Source organism: Thamnophis elegans, chromosome 2, assembly GCF_009769535.1.
Source record: "Thamnophis elegans isolate rThaEle1 chromosome 2, rThaEle1.pri, whole genome shotgun sequence".
Classification (NCBI taxonomy): Eukaryota; Metazoa; Chordata; class Lepidosauria; order Squamata; family Colubridae; genus Thamnophis; species Thamnophis elegans.
In genome coordinates this window covers 171,448,937-171,467,002 of record NC_045542.1, presented here as the reverse complement: position 1 = coordinate 171,467,002, position 18,066 = coordinate 171,448,937, and the positions used below count along the sequence as shown (strand labels likewise).

The 18,066-nt window shown below is 44.0% G+C and overlaps 2 protein-coding genes across 6 annotated transcripts in view; both read left to right on the top strand.

The window, feature by feature from the left end:
- LOC116503386 (H-2 class I histocompatibility antigen, Q9 alpha chain-like) overlaps positions 1 to 18,066 on the top strand; it is a 504,076-nt gene that overhangs the window by 38,784 nt on the left and 447,226 nt on the right. Inside the window, exons 8-9 of one of the 5 annotated variants that reach the window (XM_032209771.1) lie at positions 772 to 811; positions 1,515 to 1,710. The exons of the other annotated variants lie outside the window; for them this stretch is intronic. Of the exons in view, the coding sequence (XP_032065662.1) occupies positions 772 to 811; positions 1,515 to 1,537 (63 nt within the window). The 3' untranslated portion in view covers positions 1,538 to 1,710. Of the gene's footprint in view, positions 1 to 771; positions 812 to 1,514; positions 1,711 to 18,066 lie in introns of those variants that run through there. 5 annotated transcript variants of the gene reach the window in all.
- The window catches only part of LOC116503420 (major histocompatibility complex class I-related gene protein-like), a 465,627-nt gene that overhangs the window by 71,086 nt on the left and 376,475 nt on the right, over positions 1 to 18,066 (top strand). The window lies entirely within an intron of this gene.

Genomic DNA, 18,066 nt, shown 5'->3' with positions numbered 1-18,066 from the left:
CAAGTAGCACATATGTGTGAGGGAAACTTTTACCTTTACCTCCCCTGTTTACTTGGAGGATAATAAATGAAGGATTAACTTTAATTTACATCAGCATATGAATAGTAGGCGAAAAGGTTCCTCATTGAAAAGGAAATAGGGAAATTACTGTTTTTGGTTTTGTTTTGCTTATCCCTAGGGGTTACCAAAGTGGGGGGTGGAAAGTTGGTTCTCTGTGCTTGTGGGTTTCGTTACCGGGCTAGGTAACATCTTCAGCGGAGTTTAGGGTGGATGTCAGTATCTGTGTTTTTCTGTTAGCAAAGTCTCCATTTTCCCTTCCATTCTGACAATTCTGTTCTCACTTTTTTTCTTTTTCTTCCTTTTGCTCTGTATAAAAAAATCAACTTTATTCTCCCCTCCCCTCCTTTCCTTGATTTCTAAGAAAGTTACAGAGTTACTGTCATTGCACTGGTTTGTTCCTGCAGAGGAGAAAGGGAAACTCTCCCTGTTGGATTTCCAACCTCCTTCCCAACCGTCGAGGGAAGGCGGCCCTAGAGATTACATGGCATTTGCTTTGGAGCAAGGAGCCCTTTAGCTCTGGAATGGGAAATAAGGAAACCACCTTATAATGCCACGAGCCCTAACCGTTAAGAGACCTGTTTTGGTCACATGGCCTGGTCTCCTTTAAGAGATCCATGAAGCTGCAGAGGTTTAATGGTGAAGAGAAAGAGATCCTCCTCAGAGGATCCAGACAAGGCAGAGACTCACTCTGTGTCTTTTTCTCCAATGCAGGGAAGAACCAGGCCATTTAGCAGCTTCGGCCTCCTCACAGGTGAGTAGCCCCAGTGAGGGCTGTATGCGGGGGAGAGGGAGGAGGGGAGGGCTTTGAGGTCCAAGGACCAACTGATGGTGAAGATACTTTGGGGGAACCCTCTTCTCCTATTCATCTCAAACATTGCAAGGTAAGGAATTTGGGGGAGATTCAGAGGGGCTCCGGGGAGGGGTCTGCCTGCCCCCAACCTCTTATTCTGCAAGGCCCCCCAGGATCTGACTGGATAAGGAGGCTCAGAGACCTGCAAAGAGGAGATCAGAGCGTCCCCAGTGTAAGGGGGAGGGAAGGGGAAGATGAAGAACTTCTTGAGGGTCCTACAACCATGGGCTTCTCTCCCCTCCTTGATCCCATCTGGGAATCCCTCTCTCCAGATATTGAAGGAAAAGCTGGACTCTCTGGAGGCCGTGAATCCATTTGCACTTTGTCTCTGGGGGCAACAGGGAGTAGAATTGGATTTGTGTACTTCAGGGAATACATCCATATGAGTTAGACAGATTCCCACCCACCTCAGGAGCCAGTCCCAGCCCTGCCCCTCTCTCTTGTGTTTTGGAAAATCCCACCCAGCTGATCCCTCTCTTGAAGCTGCTGTTTCTATTCCTTCTCTGGGCTGATTTTTGCTGATCCCTCAGCCTGGACAGTGTGATTCCTCCTCGTGGCTCCCTCCCAGACTGACCCTGCCTGTTTTTTTTCCTCCTCTTTGCAGCACCAGTGGACCATCCAGCGTAAGGAGAAAGGAAGGGACTCTTCCCTCAAGATGGCATGTTGAATGGTCAGGAATTCTTTATCTCCTTGCCACCAAGCTGGTGATTTCGTCGCTTTCGTCCTGGTTTTTTTTTTTTAAAGAAAATTTTATTTCCCATATATACATTCACAATTATATGATCTCATAACTGTTATTAATACTATGTATTTGTAACAATTTTTCTTCCCTACAGTTGACAATATAATTGAAATTGCTTTCTTACCATCCCATAAACCCATCTTATTTTACAACAATCCTATTTCTTCTTCCTTCCTTCCCTGCTTTCTTCCCTCCTTTCTTCTCTCCTCTCCTTCCTTCCCTCCTTCCTTCCCTCCTTTCTTCTCTCCTTCTCTCCTTCCTTCCCTCCTTCCTTCCCCCCTTTCTTCCCTTTCTTCTCTCCTTCCTTCCTTCCTCCTCTCCTTTCCCTTCTCTCCTTCCCCTTCCTCTCCTCTACCCTTCCCCTCTTCTTCCCTTTCCTCCCCTCTCTCCTACTCTTACATTTCCTCAAATTCTTCCTCTGCTTTTCCCTCTCTCCTATTCCTCTCCTTTCTCCTCTCCTTCCTATCTTTCCTTCTACTCCTCCCTCCATCCTCTCTATCCGTTGTTGTGTTTACATATTTTCCTCTTCAGGGGGTGACCTGATTCTTTTTTTTTTCTAATTGAAAGTTATAAAAAAAAGGCAAGAGGCTCCTGGTTTTATGAATGAGAGGCTAGGAAAGATTAGGGTGATCAGACGTACCGATTTCAGCGTGACAAGCACGCTTTATAGCAATTTTTCCCACGTCCCTCCGCCTTTTAAAAAAGTCCCGATTTTCTGGCTTCATGTTGAAAGCCCAGTGGATTTGCTTAAGAAATCCTAACCTGGGCAAGACAAAAGACACCCTGTCTAATCCCCCTCTCTCTCTGTCTCAGTACTTTCAGAACAAAAGGGTTTTTCCTGATCAAAACTATAATTGTTTCTGCATGACACCCTTAATCACAAATAGCCAACTACACTTCATTCTAAATAGTTTTCTTTCTTTTATTGTATGTGATTACTCAAGTCCAAAAACTGAGTTAATTGGATAAACTCAGCTCCACAATTTACTAAATATACAGTTACAGGAATTTCATGTATAGTATGCTGTCTCTTAGGGTTTATTGAACATAGGAGAATAATATGAGAGGGATTTGATGTAAAATAAGCCATTTTAATGAATTCAAAATCAACGCAGCGGACAAGACATGGGAGTGAACATAATACGCACTTTAACAATATATTTTTTTCTTTTAGCCATCAAATACTGCAGCAAGTGTGTCAGTAACAATAGCAAGACAGGCATAGGATTTTCCAGCCAGGTTAATTTTACTTTTTTATGTAAAAGTATTTAATTTTATCTGTATTAGAAACTTATGAAGGCTGTGCAACATTTTGAGGTGATATAGAGTATGTAAAGGCATGAATACAGTCACAACTATAATTCGTTCCATAACTTTGGTCGCAAACTGATTTGGTCATGAATCAAACCTAATTTTGGAAATTTGGCGCTTACAAAAAAAATGGTGCAGAAGGGGAAATCAGCAGTTGGGGGGGGAGAGAATGTGAATATTTTGGTCAGAAGCGTTCGTGACCAGAGGTTCTACTGTATAACATCTTTACTTAAGACTTAAGATTCACTTAAGATATAACATCTTCACTTAAGATTCACTTAAGAACTGTGGCAAGAAAGGTGGTATAGTGACCAAAGTTACAATGGCATTGAAAAAAGTGACTGATGACCATTTTTCACAGCGACCATTTTCACACTTATCAGCTAAGCCAGGGAAATAGGTATGTATTATGTCACAATCCCTGGTATGCCCAAATATGGGAGGAATCATTGCCGCCCCACTTCTTCTGCGGCTGCTTGCCACCACTCACGCACAGTGGCCCCTCTGCAGGGGCCTCTGCAGCCGAGAAACGAGCTCTGACGGCACCTCCGATGGTGAAACAGAGATCAGGGGCGCTGTATGCATCAATCCAGAGCTCATTTCTCGGCTGTAGAGGCCTTTCCTGAAGGCCTCTGAGGGTGAAATGGAGACCAGGGGGCACTGTGTGTGTCAATCCAGAGCTCTTTTATTAGCTGCAGAGGCCTTTACTGAAGGCCTCTGGCAGCAAAGCAGAGGCCGGGGGGTGGGGAGCGCGTGCAAGCAGCTGCAGAAGAAGTGGGCCAGCAAGGCAAGGCAGGTATTGGGGTGTGCAAAGCCTGGCTGCAACTGTCCAAAGATAATCAGTTCCACCCCACCATCCCCACCCTAGCTTGATTTTTACCCATGTGCCTCGCCCCCCCCCCGGTGCAACCAGGTGCAATAGAGTGCGCGGGATCTTAACTAGGGCTTATTTTTGGGGAAATATGGTAGGTCCTTTTAGTATCATAACATTCTAAGGCATCAGTTCACAATATTAAACCCTGAATGCCCCAGCCCAGCCCCCAGCCTTCCCCTTAGACCATGTAAACAGGTTCTCTTTGTTCTGAGAACCATCTGGTCTCTTGTGCACACCTGTTGATATGACCTTGAAAAGTTTTCAGTTTCTGGATTGTGCAGAGATGGACAAATTAACACTGAAATTAAAAGATAAAGAAGAGTAAGAATATTGTGAAATTTGGAACGATTGGTACAAATGGCTGCAAAACAAGAATAAAGTTAATTAAGCCAAAAAACAATATATATATATATATATATATATATATATATATATATATATATATATATATATATATATATATATATATATATATATATATATATATATATATATATATGTTATATTTATGCTGATAAATAAATAAAGGGAGACTAGTATAGATCTATTTCAAGCTATTTAGCTCTCATCAGCTAGCCATACCCAGGTTTTTGGGAATCGAACCTTTCAATAGCTTGAAATAGATCTATACTAGTCTCCCTTTATTTATTTATCAGCATAAATATAACAAATGTAACAAAAAAGGCAACAGTAAAAAATATTGGGTTTCTGTCTGGATGGACTCTTGTGACGAGCCTAATGACAGAGAGTGGAAGTGTGACCTTCCTCCCACACTTGGGCATACCAGGGGTTGTGACTTTAAATATATATATATATATATATATATATATATATATATATATATATATATATATATATATATATATATATATATATATATATATATATATATATATATATATATCTATACTGTATATACTCGAGTATAAGCCTAGTTTTTCAGCCCACTTTTTGGGCTGAAAAAAGCCGCCTCGGCTTATACTTGAGTCAGTGAAAAATTTGCCCGAAATGGAGGAGAAAAAGGGGCAGGGCCATGCCGCTGGGTGACACTCGTGAATGGCCCAGTGCCCCTGTGAGTTTCCCCTCCCTCTGTGTCAGTTTGCCGCGCAGCGCGCACCGCACCATCCCCCCTCCTCACGTTCTAATGTAATTCAGGGCTGTCTTACGATTCCCCTTCCTCCCCCTCCTGCCGCTCTGCAACGATGTCCCACCTCCTCCTTGTTATGGCAAGCAGCCACATAGCAATGTCCCACCTCCTCTGGTACTGTGATCCAATGATAGGAATCACTGTGCTGTGTGTCATAGGAGGCGGGACATCGCTCCCGCGGCTGCACGGGACATCATCATCACAGCGGGACATCAGCATCATGAGGTGAGTGAAGTATTTCATTGAATACACCGCTAGTTTACTGTTTTTCTTTGAAATAAATATTCAAAAACATTATTGGTATCTATTTTTATTTTTGAAATTTACCGGTAGCTGCTGCATTTCCCACCCTAGGCTTATACTTGAGTCAATAACTTTTCCAGTTTTTTGTGGTAAAATTAGGTGCCTCGGCTTATATTCGGGTCGGCCTATACTCGAGTATATACGGTATATATATATATATATATATATATATATATATATATATATATATATATATATATATATATATATATATATATATATATATAGGTTCGAATCCCAGTAAGGGTATGGCTAGCCGATGAGAGCTAAATAGCTTGAAATAGATCTATACTAGTCTCCCTTTATTTATTTATCAGCACAAATAAAAAAACACACATATATAAAAATATATATAGAAATGTTTATAAAGTGTGTAAATATAGACGTGAAATATTATTGACCTGTAAAGATATGGTGACATAACAATGTTGATGTAATGACTGTAAGGTGTTGTAGAAGGGAAAAAATAATAATAAAAATCTGCTAGAAAAAGAAAAGTTTTCAGTGTCTTGCAAGTTCCCATTGAACAGCAGAGGTTTCATTTCTCCCAATTAACCCATTCATAGTCAACATCTCCCACTTCCCTTACTGTAATGACCAGTTGAAATGGAGAGGCACGGAGCTGCCTATGTTTCACTCTTGACATGCTGCCCCCTCAAAAGAAGAACGGACCTGGAAAGGTAAAAAATAAACACACACACACACACACACACACAGATCAACAATGGCAAGCAATTACAAATGGGTTTGGGTGTTTTAACAATGGTTCTGTGGCAAAAACATAGGGAGTTCTGTGCCTCTTCATTTCAACTTCTCACCCGCATTACTACTATGGTCTGTTTCCTATTTACAGTACATTTGTTACCCGATTAGCAAAAACTTCATCTATTTCTTCTGCTTGGTTGGATGGCTTGTAGTATACACCTATGGCAATGTCATTCTTTTTCCCTTTTATATTGACCCACATGGCTTCTAGGAGGCTTTCATTCTTGATTTTGTGCATTTCTATAGAGATGTATATAATGCAACTTCACCTCCTCTCCTCTAGGTCTGTTGCTTTTGAACCATTTTTATCATGGGTGTCAAACTCACAGCTCATAGGCCACATGTGTCACGTGCTGGCCATGCGCACCCTTGGTTTAACAAAGGGAGGAAATGTCTTGATACATCATGTGACGATGGTGTAAGTTTGACACCCGTGGTTTATATCTTTCTATCAGTCCATTCCAGTCATGAGTTTCATCCCACCAAGTTTTGGTAATGGCAACTACATCATACTCCTACTTTGAATTTTAACTTTGCTGTTGTTTAACTTGTTAACAATTCCTTCTTTGATATATGTAATGTACAATAGATCAATTAGGTTTGCAAACACATATACAAGCTTATAAATATCAGACCTGCTTTGCAAGGGAAGAATCTAGTATTCAACTAGGGGTTATATTAAGTTTTGCAATCGAGGCGAATATCTGTAATTCAGGTGTAAGATGAGGATGAAGGTTCGTTCTCTGAGCTTGTGGGTTGGTTTCTGAACATTCCATTACCAGACTAGGTAACATCTGCAGTGGAGTTTAGGGGGTGTCAGTGTTCTTCTGTTTGCAAGTGTCAACCAGATCTCCAGCATGGGGTTCGAATTTGCAGCATGCTTACTATTGGCTGCCATAGTAACAGGGAGGGTGGGGCATGGCATTTGGATTGGGGAAGTGGGTTGGTGAGGTGAAGTCCCATGTGAACTGAAAGAGAAGTTTGTTGTGCCACTGGGAGAAGGGGTGGAGCTTCCCAGCATTACCAGTCACGGGGAATGGAGTTCTCTGTTCCTGTGGTGGCCTCCCCCTGTTTTTGGGCTCCTAAAGGAGCCAAAGCCATCTTGTAGGGGCAGCGAAGCTAAGGAGGGGCGCTGTGAGTGGTCGCAGGAGAGATTGGAACTCACCTGCTGAGCCCTGGGGCTTTTTCTCTCTATGCCATGAAAAGGAGAAGAGGCAGCCTCACAAAGCCGGGACAGCAGATGACTATCTAAGCCCAGTGGAGGAGCGGACTTTGGTGAACAATGTGTGAACTGGGTGAGAAGACCTCTTTCTATTCAAATTTTAATCCCAAAGAAATTTGGAGGAGCTTTTGACTTAGAGCTACTTGTTAAAGTGATTAAGCGATTAAAAGAAGGTTTAAAGGGAGAGGAAACAATTTATTCTTTAAAAATACAGTAAACTGTACTCTCAAAGTGAGAAGTGATATTGAGAAGGCATTTTAAAATGCTAGAACTATGGATTCAAAAAAAATAACACTGCTTTTTCACTTGAATTATAATTTGAAATAATCATAATTAAAATCAGACATCTCAATAACAACATCGTGAAGTAGAGAGTGCCATCTGCTGAAGAGAGGAAAAATATACAAATCTGAGAATAACCATTTAAAGGACTGTGAAAATACTTATTGGATTACATTCAACTACCCTAAGATTACTGGAGATGTGAATATTTAAATAAGATCTTCAATTAAAAGACCCATGAATGTTACATGATTGAAACCACAAAAGTGATTTGAGGAAGTTTGGATAACCTTCTGATCTATTTAAATGGATTTGACTGAATATTTATGAGATATAAAGAATTGTGATTTGTATAAGCTCAGCTTTGAATAAATGGTTCCTGAACTTTTGGCTAAAAGTGGGATCTACTAAAATAAAGTATACAACTTAAGGCGGAAATGTGTGGAATTTTAAGCGAGATGGAGCTGATGTTCCGAAGCACCAAGGATTTTATGCAAAAACAACACAAGGCGATAGAACAAAAACTGGAAAATATTATATGCTAAAAAAAATTCAGGCGCTCAGGCATGAAAATGTGGCGCTCGAACACTATACTTTTCCGCACACACTGAAAAAAAATTAGAGGAAACATTGATCATGAGTGCTAACCTTTTTTTTAAAAATTATAATTGAGGAACAGAGGAGGAAATCTTATGTGTTTATAACTGTGGAATAAAAAGATTTAAATTGGGTTTATAGATACTATATTACTACTGTCTATATTATTGTGTAATGCATAAAAGTAAATCTGATAATTTTTTATACTGCATTGTGAGATTTTTGTCATTAAAGTTGTCATTAAAGTTGTCATTAAAGTCTGTTTAGGATAACCCGCTCCCTATTAAATAAAAGGGAAGCGGGGGAACCCTTGCAGGGCAGAGCTGAGGATTATGCCCAATTCTTAGCGGACAAAATTGCTCGGTTTCGGTCGGACTTGGACTCCATCCCCGCAGTTCCAGCCGAGGCACAAGAGGATCAAGTAGAACATCTCTGGGTTGAGTTTCAGGATGTTACCCCCGGGGATGTGGACAAGGCCATGAGGGCTGTAAGTGCCTCCACCTGCGTACTGGACCCGTGTCCCTCATGGCTGGTTGCTAACAGCAGTGAGGTGACACGAGGCTGGATCCAGGCGGTTGTTACCGCCTCTCTTCGGGAGGGGAACTTCCCCGCCGCACTGAAAGCGGCGGTGGTGAGACCCCTCCTAAAGAAGCCATCTCTGGATCCAGCTGTTCTTAATAACTATCGCCCAGTCTCCAACCTTCCCTTCCTTGGGAAGGTTGTTGAGAAGGTGGTGGCCTTCCAGCTCCAACGGTCCTTGGAGGAAGCAAACTATCTCGACCCCTTCCAGTCAGGCTTCAGACCCGGTTACAGCACAGAAACCGCTTTGGTCGCATTGACCGATGATCTCTGGAGAGCCAGAGATGGAGGACATTCCTCCATCCTGGTCCTCCTTGACCTCTCAGCGGCTTTCGATACCATCGACCATGGTATCCTTCTGCGACGACTGCGGGAGGTGGGAGTGGGAGGCACCGTGTTGCGGTGGTTCTCCTCCTACCTCTCGGACAGGTCGCAGTCGGTGTTGGTGGGGGGGCAGAGATCGTCCCCTAGGCCCCTAACATATGGGGTGCCTCAGGGCTCGGTCTTATCCCCCTTACTATTCAACATCTACATGAAACCGCTGGGAGAGATCATCCGTAGGCACGGGATCAGATACCATCAATATGCGGACGATACCCAGTTGTATCTGTCCGCCCCGTGCCAACTCAATGAAGCGGCAGACGTGATGAACCGAGGCCTTGAGGCCGTTATGGACTGGATGAGGGTTAACAAGCTTGTGCTCAACCCAGAAAAGACCGAGTGGCTGTTGTGTTTTCCTCCCAAAGATTCGACCAATATTCCATCACTCAGGCTGGGGGGTCAAATTTTACACCCCTCAGAGAGGGTTCGCAACTTGGGAGTCCTCCTGGATCCACAGCTATCGTTTGACCACCACCTGACGGCTGTGACCAGGGGGGCATTCGCCCAGGTTCGCCTGGTACGCCAGTTGCGACCCTACCTGAATCGGGAGGCACTCACAACAGTCACTCGGGCCCTTGTGACCTCTAGGCTGGAATACTGCAATGTGCTCTACATGGGGCTGCCCTTGAGGAGCATCCGGCGACTTCAGCTAGTACAGAACGCGGCCGCGCGAGTGATTGTGGGTGCACCTCGGTTCACCCACATAACACCTATCCTCCGCGAGCTGCGTTGGCTACCTGTCGATCTCCGGATGCGCTTCAAGGTGCTATTAGTCACCCATAAAGCCCTGCATGGTAGTGGATCTGGATACTTGAGAGACCGCCTTCTGCCAATTACCTCCCTGCGACCAATTAGATCTCACAGGTTGGGCCTCCTCCGTATTCCATCGGCCAGCCAGTGCCGGCTGGCAACCACAAGGAGGAGGGCCTTCTCAGTAGTAGCCCCGACCCTTTGGAACGAACTCCCCGTGGAGATTCGTACCCTCGCCACCGTCCAGGCCTTCCGCACAGCCCTTAAGAACTGGCTAGCCCGTCAGGCCTGGGGACAAGGATAGCCGCCCCTCCCGAATGATGAATGTATGTTGCTTATTACTTTTATTATATGTGTCTTTGTCATTGTCTTGTATTCCCCCTCCCTGATTTTATGTGAGCCGCCCTGAGTCCCCTCAGGGAAAAGGGCGGCCTACAAATATTAATAAAATCTATAAAATCTATAAATCTAAAGTAGTTAACGTATTTTAATTAAAAAAATATGAATTGCACAGTTAGTTGACTATATATTTGATCATCCAGGTTTGACCATTATACTGAGTGCAGCATTCAATTAATTCTGCCCCCACCCAAATATCTTTTATCCAGATTGCCATCAGTGGATTTTCATGATGTAGAAAAATGGAACATGAGATAGATTGCACCGCAAGGCTTCTTCTCCCATGATCATTGTATATTTAATTTTACATGTTCTAACAGCAGCCAGGATTGTATACGCACAATACTGGAAAAACCCAGAAACCCCTACAGATGATAATATAATAAAAAAAAAATATTCTGGAATGTGGTGGTCTCTCATGAAGAATAAGACACTCAGGCAAGATGTCTCGGGATGAGAGTGTTCAGAACAGACTCTGAAGCCCCCTTTTAGTCTTATTACACTCATTAGCATACAATGTTATCACTGAGGGCCAGAATTGCCTATGGCCAGTTATTTTTAGGATTCATTCATCCTGTTTTCCACATTCCCATGCGCTTTCATTGTTTCGTGTACACTATGGGACATCCTGTGGGAGCATTTCTCTGTAATTATTCCCACATCTCCTCCTTTTTAATATTATCAACGGAGACTTCCTCTAAGTTCAGATGGGCCTCGGTTTCCATGGCCAGAGCGTCCGCCCTATTAGAGGGAAGGAGGGTTTTGACACTTGTAGCAGGGATGGGAGGCATTGGATACAACAACAGAGTAACACCAGCAATACAATGATGGTTATTACCACAGGGATCAATGATCTCAACCAGGAGCCATCAGGTAGCCAGGACCACAAAGCCCCCCATAAGTCGATGGTACCAGAGCCATCACTATGCAGGGGGTTGTTACGTACCAAGGACTCCATTTTTTCCACTGTGGCAGAAATATTAGGTTGATTATCATGAATGTACATGCAACAATGTGAATGAATCAAAGCACAAACACCACCTTTTGCAGCCAAAATAATATCCAAAGCAAAACGATTCTGCAATGTTACACTACGTATTTCCCCCAGTTCTTGATTAATTAATTTTAGAGCAGTAATAGTTTCATTAAACATAACAACAGTCCAATTATTTAACAAATGCAAATCTCTATAATTCATTGCAACACCTAGTGGAGGGAGAACACCTCTAGAAAATTGAGTCCAGGATGATCCTCCCAACGTCAGGGGGGATTCGGAGAAGGTGTCTCGTTTATTTCGAATTCTTCCACTAGGTAATTCTTTCATAGCATATATAGCCGGGGCCAACAATCCCAACGTACATACGCCTTGCCAATTTCTTGGAGTCTGTCGGTAAGCCCTTCTACCACATATGAGCCACATATTAGGTATATCATAAGTTCCTTTTTTCGAGGAGTTGGCAAACTGTACCATGATCTGCATTTGACTCCAAGCCCAGTATTTATTGACTCCATCTGGCGCTGTTGTATTAATGGCATCACAACAAGTAGACAATCCATTCCACGGAATCAGAGTCTTACAATTAGTGTAGTTGCCAAGATATGTTGCATTCCTCCATTGGCCTGTGGTGGAAAAACAGTAATGAGCAGATTCCTGCACACGGGTGGCTACAGCATATGTGATGTCGAGCAAACTTTGCGTTCTAGGTCAGGTAGCTTGTTTCCATCCTGTTTCATTAAAGGGAATAGCGTGTAACACCATGCCACCTTTGCTATCAGCCGGGATATGTAAGCAAATCCAACAATTAGTTAAATTAAAAAGGTGTGAAACCTTCTTCAAGTCCTGTAAATAAGAATTGGGACCCCAAGCCCCCAAGTCATGTGTACTACACCAAGGGAACATCAGCAGGCACCATGTAAGGCCGAACACAGCGAGCAGGTGTCCAGATAATTTCACCATGGTCTTCAACTGCGGCGTAACCACGTCCCCAAGTAATGAGGGAGGTAGGACCTTTCCAGGACGGGTCCAGCAGACATTGGTAGTACACTTGTGGATGTGGAGTGTCTGCGGGAGAAGCAGAAAAATGCCTGCTGGTGGCCGTGAGACCTGGGGTGCCAGTAACATTAAGAAAGTTGAGAGTGTAAAGAGTAAGATTTAAAACATTTTGTATTCCAGGTAAGCCGGGGTTATTTTCCCCTTTATTTTTGGAGTGTGCAGCAAGAGCAGTTTTCAAAGTTTGATTAGCTCGTTCCACAATGGCTTGACCAGTGGAGTTATAAGGAATACCAAATTTATGGATAATGGACCAGCGATGGCAAAGCGCCGCAAAGGCGGAACTAGTGTAAGCCGGGCCATTATCAGTTTTCAACTCTGTTGGGTTACCCAAAATACAGAAAGTCTGAATGCAATGATTAATAACATGTTTGGTGGCCTCACCCCGTTGGGGGGTGGCCATAATAAAGCCTGAATGGGTGTCAATGGAAACATGTAAATATTTCCAAGGGGCAAATGGCAAATATTGAGTCACGTCCATTTGCCACAATTGACAACTTTGTATCCCCCGAGGGTTGACACCTTGGGGAACTGCATCTGCTTGAAGGCTACAGGTAGGATATTGTTGAATAATAGCTGATGCCTCCTGAGCTGAAAGAGAAAATTGTTTCATAAGAGCTTTTTTATTCTGATGAAAATATGCATGACTATCCCATGGAGTAATCGGGGAAAGGACTAAAATGGAGGAGGCTGCAGAAGCAGCTCCATCCGCCCGGGCATTGCCCTCTTGAAGCATGCCCGGAAAAGGCAAGTGGCTACGAATATGGGCGGGGAAGAAGGGACAAATGCGACATTGCAAAAGGAGTTGAAGAGTAAGAAAAAGACTTAAGAGAGAGTCATCCAAAGAGGGAGAAACATAGAAATTAGGCAAAGAAATAAGAACACAATACACCTAAAGGCTATCCAAAATCAAATTAAAGGGTAAATGGGGAAAAGTCTGAAAAGCCAAAATCGTAGCTGCAAGTTCAGCACGTTGAGCAGAGGATTGAGGTGGGGTGATTTTTGTGTGCCAGGATCCATCCTGTTGCCACACACAAGAACCATATGTTTTTCCCCCATCCACAAAAAGTGTCAACGTATCCGAGAGAGGGGAGGTTACCAAGGAAGTAGACAGGGAAAGAGGAACGTTGAGGAAAAGTTGAAAACGGGGATCAGAAGGTAAATGACAAGACACAAAACCCGACCAATCGGCCAAGGAAAGTTGTAAGACATCAGATGTGGCCAAGAGGGGTTCCCAAACAGTAAGAGAAATGGGGACATACAAACCAGCAAGATCAAAACCAATAAGGCATTTAGTTCGAAAGCGAGCCTTATTTATTAAAAGAGCCATTAAATGAGGCTGGGAACTGATTGACTTACGTGGGATATGTAAATTTACAACGTAAATTTTTTTGTCATGGCATTGTATAAGCGCCCCAGTGCGTAACGGAGGAGTAGCAAAGATTGCCAATGAGAGAGGGTGATCTGGTAGAGCTCAATCCACCCAACGGGTGGTCATTGCCTCATTTATTAAACTAAACACTTGCTCCTGGGATGGAGTAAGAATTACAATAGAAAAGGGGCCTAAAGGTCCCTTTCATGCCATAAATAATGGGGCTAATTGCGTGGTGGTAAGAGCCAAAAAGAGTCTTACAAAATTTATGGTGCCTAAAATTTGCTGCAAGGCAACCAAAGTCAAAGGTGAGGGTATTTTGATGGAGGGAACTACCGGAGATGAGTACGAGGCCAAAACCTTATGGCCTAAGTAGGAAAAAGGTTCATGGGTCTGAATCTTGTCTGGGGCTACTTGAAGACCAAACGTGGCCAATAATGTAACAAGCTCTGATAGCACAAGTTGTACTGTACCCTTTGGTCCAGGAGCCACAACCAAAATGTCATCCATATAATGGTAAACCAAAAAAGTAGGATGAGATTTACGGAAAGGTTGTAATGCAAAATCCACAAAAGCCTGACACATAGTAGGGCTATTAAGCATTCCCTTTTGTACTCGGACTCAAACACCACATACTGGGTTCCATTAAGCAACATCCGAGCCAAATCTTTCCAATCCTGCGGTAGCAGTTGATAGGAACCCGCTAGAGAATTAAGAAGTCCTCTGGAATAGTGACTGGTAATTCCATAATCCTTTACTGCAGTTTTTAATTCTTTAATCATTACCAGAGGCACGGGTTCCCAGTCAAAAACAATACCTGCTTGTGTATTTTGGTATGTGACTGGAAACAACTCAGTATCCTGCAAATCGGAGGGGTCTAAACCTCCTTCTTTTATTGCTTTTTGATAAGCTCCTCTAATAATTCCTGGTTGTTGGGCTTGGCCAGAGGGGCTGTCAGCAGTAGTCTGACAGCACGTGGGTTGGGAAAGACTCTCAGGAGCCGTGGTTGGCAAACCCGTAAGTCTGGAGCAGGAGTTGTTTACATAACAGACGTTGCTTGATAAGGAGGTGGATTCAACAACGGCTGAAGAGGGGATTCAGCATGTGTCTGAATCAATGTATAGGCAATTCTCCACAGACAAAGAACATCTGGGGGAGCCCTCGGAACTTGGTGGAGGACTGCGCCAATTTTCCTCCATGTCTCAGCTTTTAAGGAACCATGTTCCGGATAAGATGGACAGTTAGCCCAAATATAGGCAAGCAATTTTACAGCCTCTGATTTAGAGAGAGGCTTGGTAATTTTTTGGTCTTGGGTGCTTAAATATTTCTTCCTGACTAACTGCCTAAGCTCTTCAACATGAACATTCTGAGCTGCAGACATTCCACCCCCCATACTTACGAATTAGAGTCAGTCGCCAGCGACGTCGTTGGGTACACCGAGCCTATTCCAGGCGGTAAGCAGAGGGTTAGCAGGGACGTATCCGTCGGCACAGGATCACGTGGGGGTCACCACATGTGGTGGTCTCTCATGAGGAATAAGACACTCAGGCAAGATGTCCCGGGATGAGAGCATTCAGAACAGACTCTGAAGCCCCCTTTTATTCTTATTACACTCATTAGTATACAATGTTATCACTGAGGGCCAGAATTGCCTATGGCCAGTTATTTTTAGGATTCATTCATCCTGTTTTCCACATTCCCAGGCACTTTCATTGTTTCGTGTACACTATGGGACATCCTGTGGGAACATTTCTCTGGAATGTGCAGAAATAGATGTTAACTGTTCTGAACCCCCTCGTCCTACACCAAAGCACGCCGAGACAAAAATACTTCAAGGATTTATTAACACACAGACTAACCATGGCAGCAATCCAGCCTGCAAGCTAGCCATGAGAGTTCTCCAGCTCTAGTGAATACGTTCCTGCAACGAGTGTCTGCACAATCATTCCTTTTATAGTCTTGAGAGGAGTTTAATTACCACCAGCTGAGTGCAATTATCTGCTGTAACTGCGTAACTGTTCCTTTCGTCTATTAGCTCTCCGTTGCCGGGCATCCAGGACCAACTCCCTTGTCTCCTCCCCACTGCTCCAATGCATGATGTCAGGATCACACTCCCTTGTCTCCTCCTCACTGGTCCAAGGCTCAGGCGCCTCCTGGTGGCCAACCAGCCTCTCTGCGTCCTGCTCGGAGTCGGAACCCTGTCCAGGGTCCTCCACATCCTCCAGAGCCGACTCATAGGGCCCCTCGCTGGTGGCAGCTCCAACGGCTCCTGCTGGGCCACAACAGTTAACCTTAAAAATAAAAGAAAAAGAAGATTCAGAATATTTTGAAACATGGGAACTTTTCTACAGAGGTTAGGGAAGCCAAATAGGTTGGCCTAACCCTCCCCTCTCTCCCTCCCCACTCTCCCTCCTTTTCTCTCTCCCTCCCCCCTCCCTCCCTCTCTCTCATTCCCCCTTTCCGCCTTCTCTCTCATTATCAGAATGTCATTAGAGAAAATGAGAGAGTTTACAACCTCCGTGGGACTTTCGAGCCTGACCAAGGACTTCCTTCCTGGCTGGTGGAAGAGAGAGAGGAGGTTTAGCCAGGGCAGAGGCCGAGGGGGGACTGTCCAGCACAGGACGGAGGATTGACCCTCTGGGGCTCCCCGATGTACCACAATTGTATAAGTTGTAAATTGGGGGCTACCTGCCTGTTTTATCCATGGAAAGGCTTCAGCCAATGTGACCTAGCTGGCCTACCTTGGAGGGTGGTTGTGAGAGGAATGGAATTTAATCCAGGATTCTTAGCTTGCAGAGAGACAGACCTACTGCTTAACCGGCATCAGAGGAAAGACATGAATAAACATGACACTGAAATCTTTTAAGAAAATAAACATGCTCAGGAGCAATGGTGGGATTTATCCATTATTTTTATTTGGTTTGCTGACCCGGTAGTAACAAGGTGTGGTTGACCCCGCCCACCCCTCCCTTCCCAGGAGTCTCCACGCGGCCAGTTTTGGGTGTGAGATAACTGCAGGCCCCGCGCAGAGGCTCAGGTGTGTGTGTGGAGCGGGTACAACGATGAAAAACGAGCCTACTGGAAGTTCAGAAACATTTCCAGCCTCCTGAAGGCCTCAGGGCAGTCTGTTTTTACCCTCCTGGAGACTTGAGGAAAGCCTCCGGAGCCTGGGGAGGGCAAACACACATGCACACACACAGAAACCCCCAATGATCTTCGCTCTGGAGGAAAACGCCCAAAGGCAATTGGGGGACCTTCAAGGCGAAGACGATGCCAAACGCAGAACAATGCATTAATTCCCTCTTTCCCTTTATTCTCCAGCGAAGGCCTGAATCTTCAGGAAGCTTCAAAGCTCTTCAGTTTTCCTGCAATTAACTAAGATTGGCTCTTCTGGGGAATCCTTGGACTAAAAATAATAAATTCCTCTTCAAGTTGTGATCGTTGTTATTATTGTGCTGCTCCAGCAGTATATAGCTAGTGTAGGAATTAAGAACTCTCTCCTTCAAGAAACTACCTCATGGGAAAAGCAGGCAATAGCAATAGCAATAGCAATAGCAGTGGACTTATATACCGCTTCATAGGCCTTTCAGGCCTCTCTAAGCGGTTTACAGAGAGTCAGCATATTGCCCCCAACAATCTGGGTCCTCATTTTACCCACCTCGGAAGGATGGAAGGCTGAGTCAACCCTGAGCCGGTGAGATTTGAACCGCTGACCTGCTGATCTAGCAGTAGCCTGCAGTGCTGCATTTAACCACTGCGCCACCTTGGCTCCAGAGACTGCCTTATGGGAAATGTAGTTCCATGACATGTGATCACATCTCTGTTTCTGATTGGCCACCGGGGCATCATGCCCACTTGCAAAGTTTATAGCTGGGCAGTTTAATTGCCTTTGTGAACTGGAATAGTAGCATTCTACATCTTCCCACAGCATGGGGATAAAATCATCATCTTTTTACACTACATGATGAGACAGATCATTTAAAGTCAGTAGTATCTTAACACTGAGTTGTAAGTTTTGCTATTAAGAATGCCTGATAATAAACTTGATCTGAAAGAGATTCCAAAGCATGGAGTTAACTGCTTGCCCCAGCAAGCCTACAATGCTTGAGGCAGAACAATTATGATGGCCAAATGATAAAGAATTGGTGATGGTGCTTTTACATTTCCCGTGATTAGCAAAGTAGGAGGCAATGCCTTTTTTTTTTCAGGGCTTGAACCATCTCCTGTGGTGATCAGCCTTCCACTGAGCATGTACAGAGTGAGAATAAGGCCATGCCTGTGAGGAAGGAAGAAGAGAGACCTTCTGCCTCCTTTCATGGCTCTGTATTTCTAATTGTTAGCTTGGGTAATGGATAGGCACACACAGCTTTAACTATAACAAC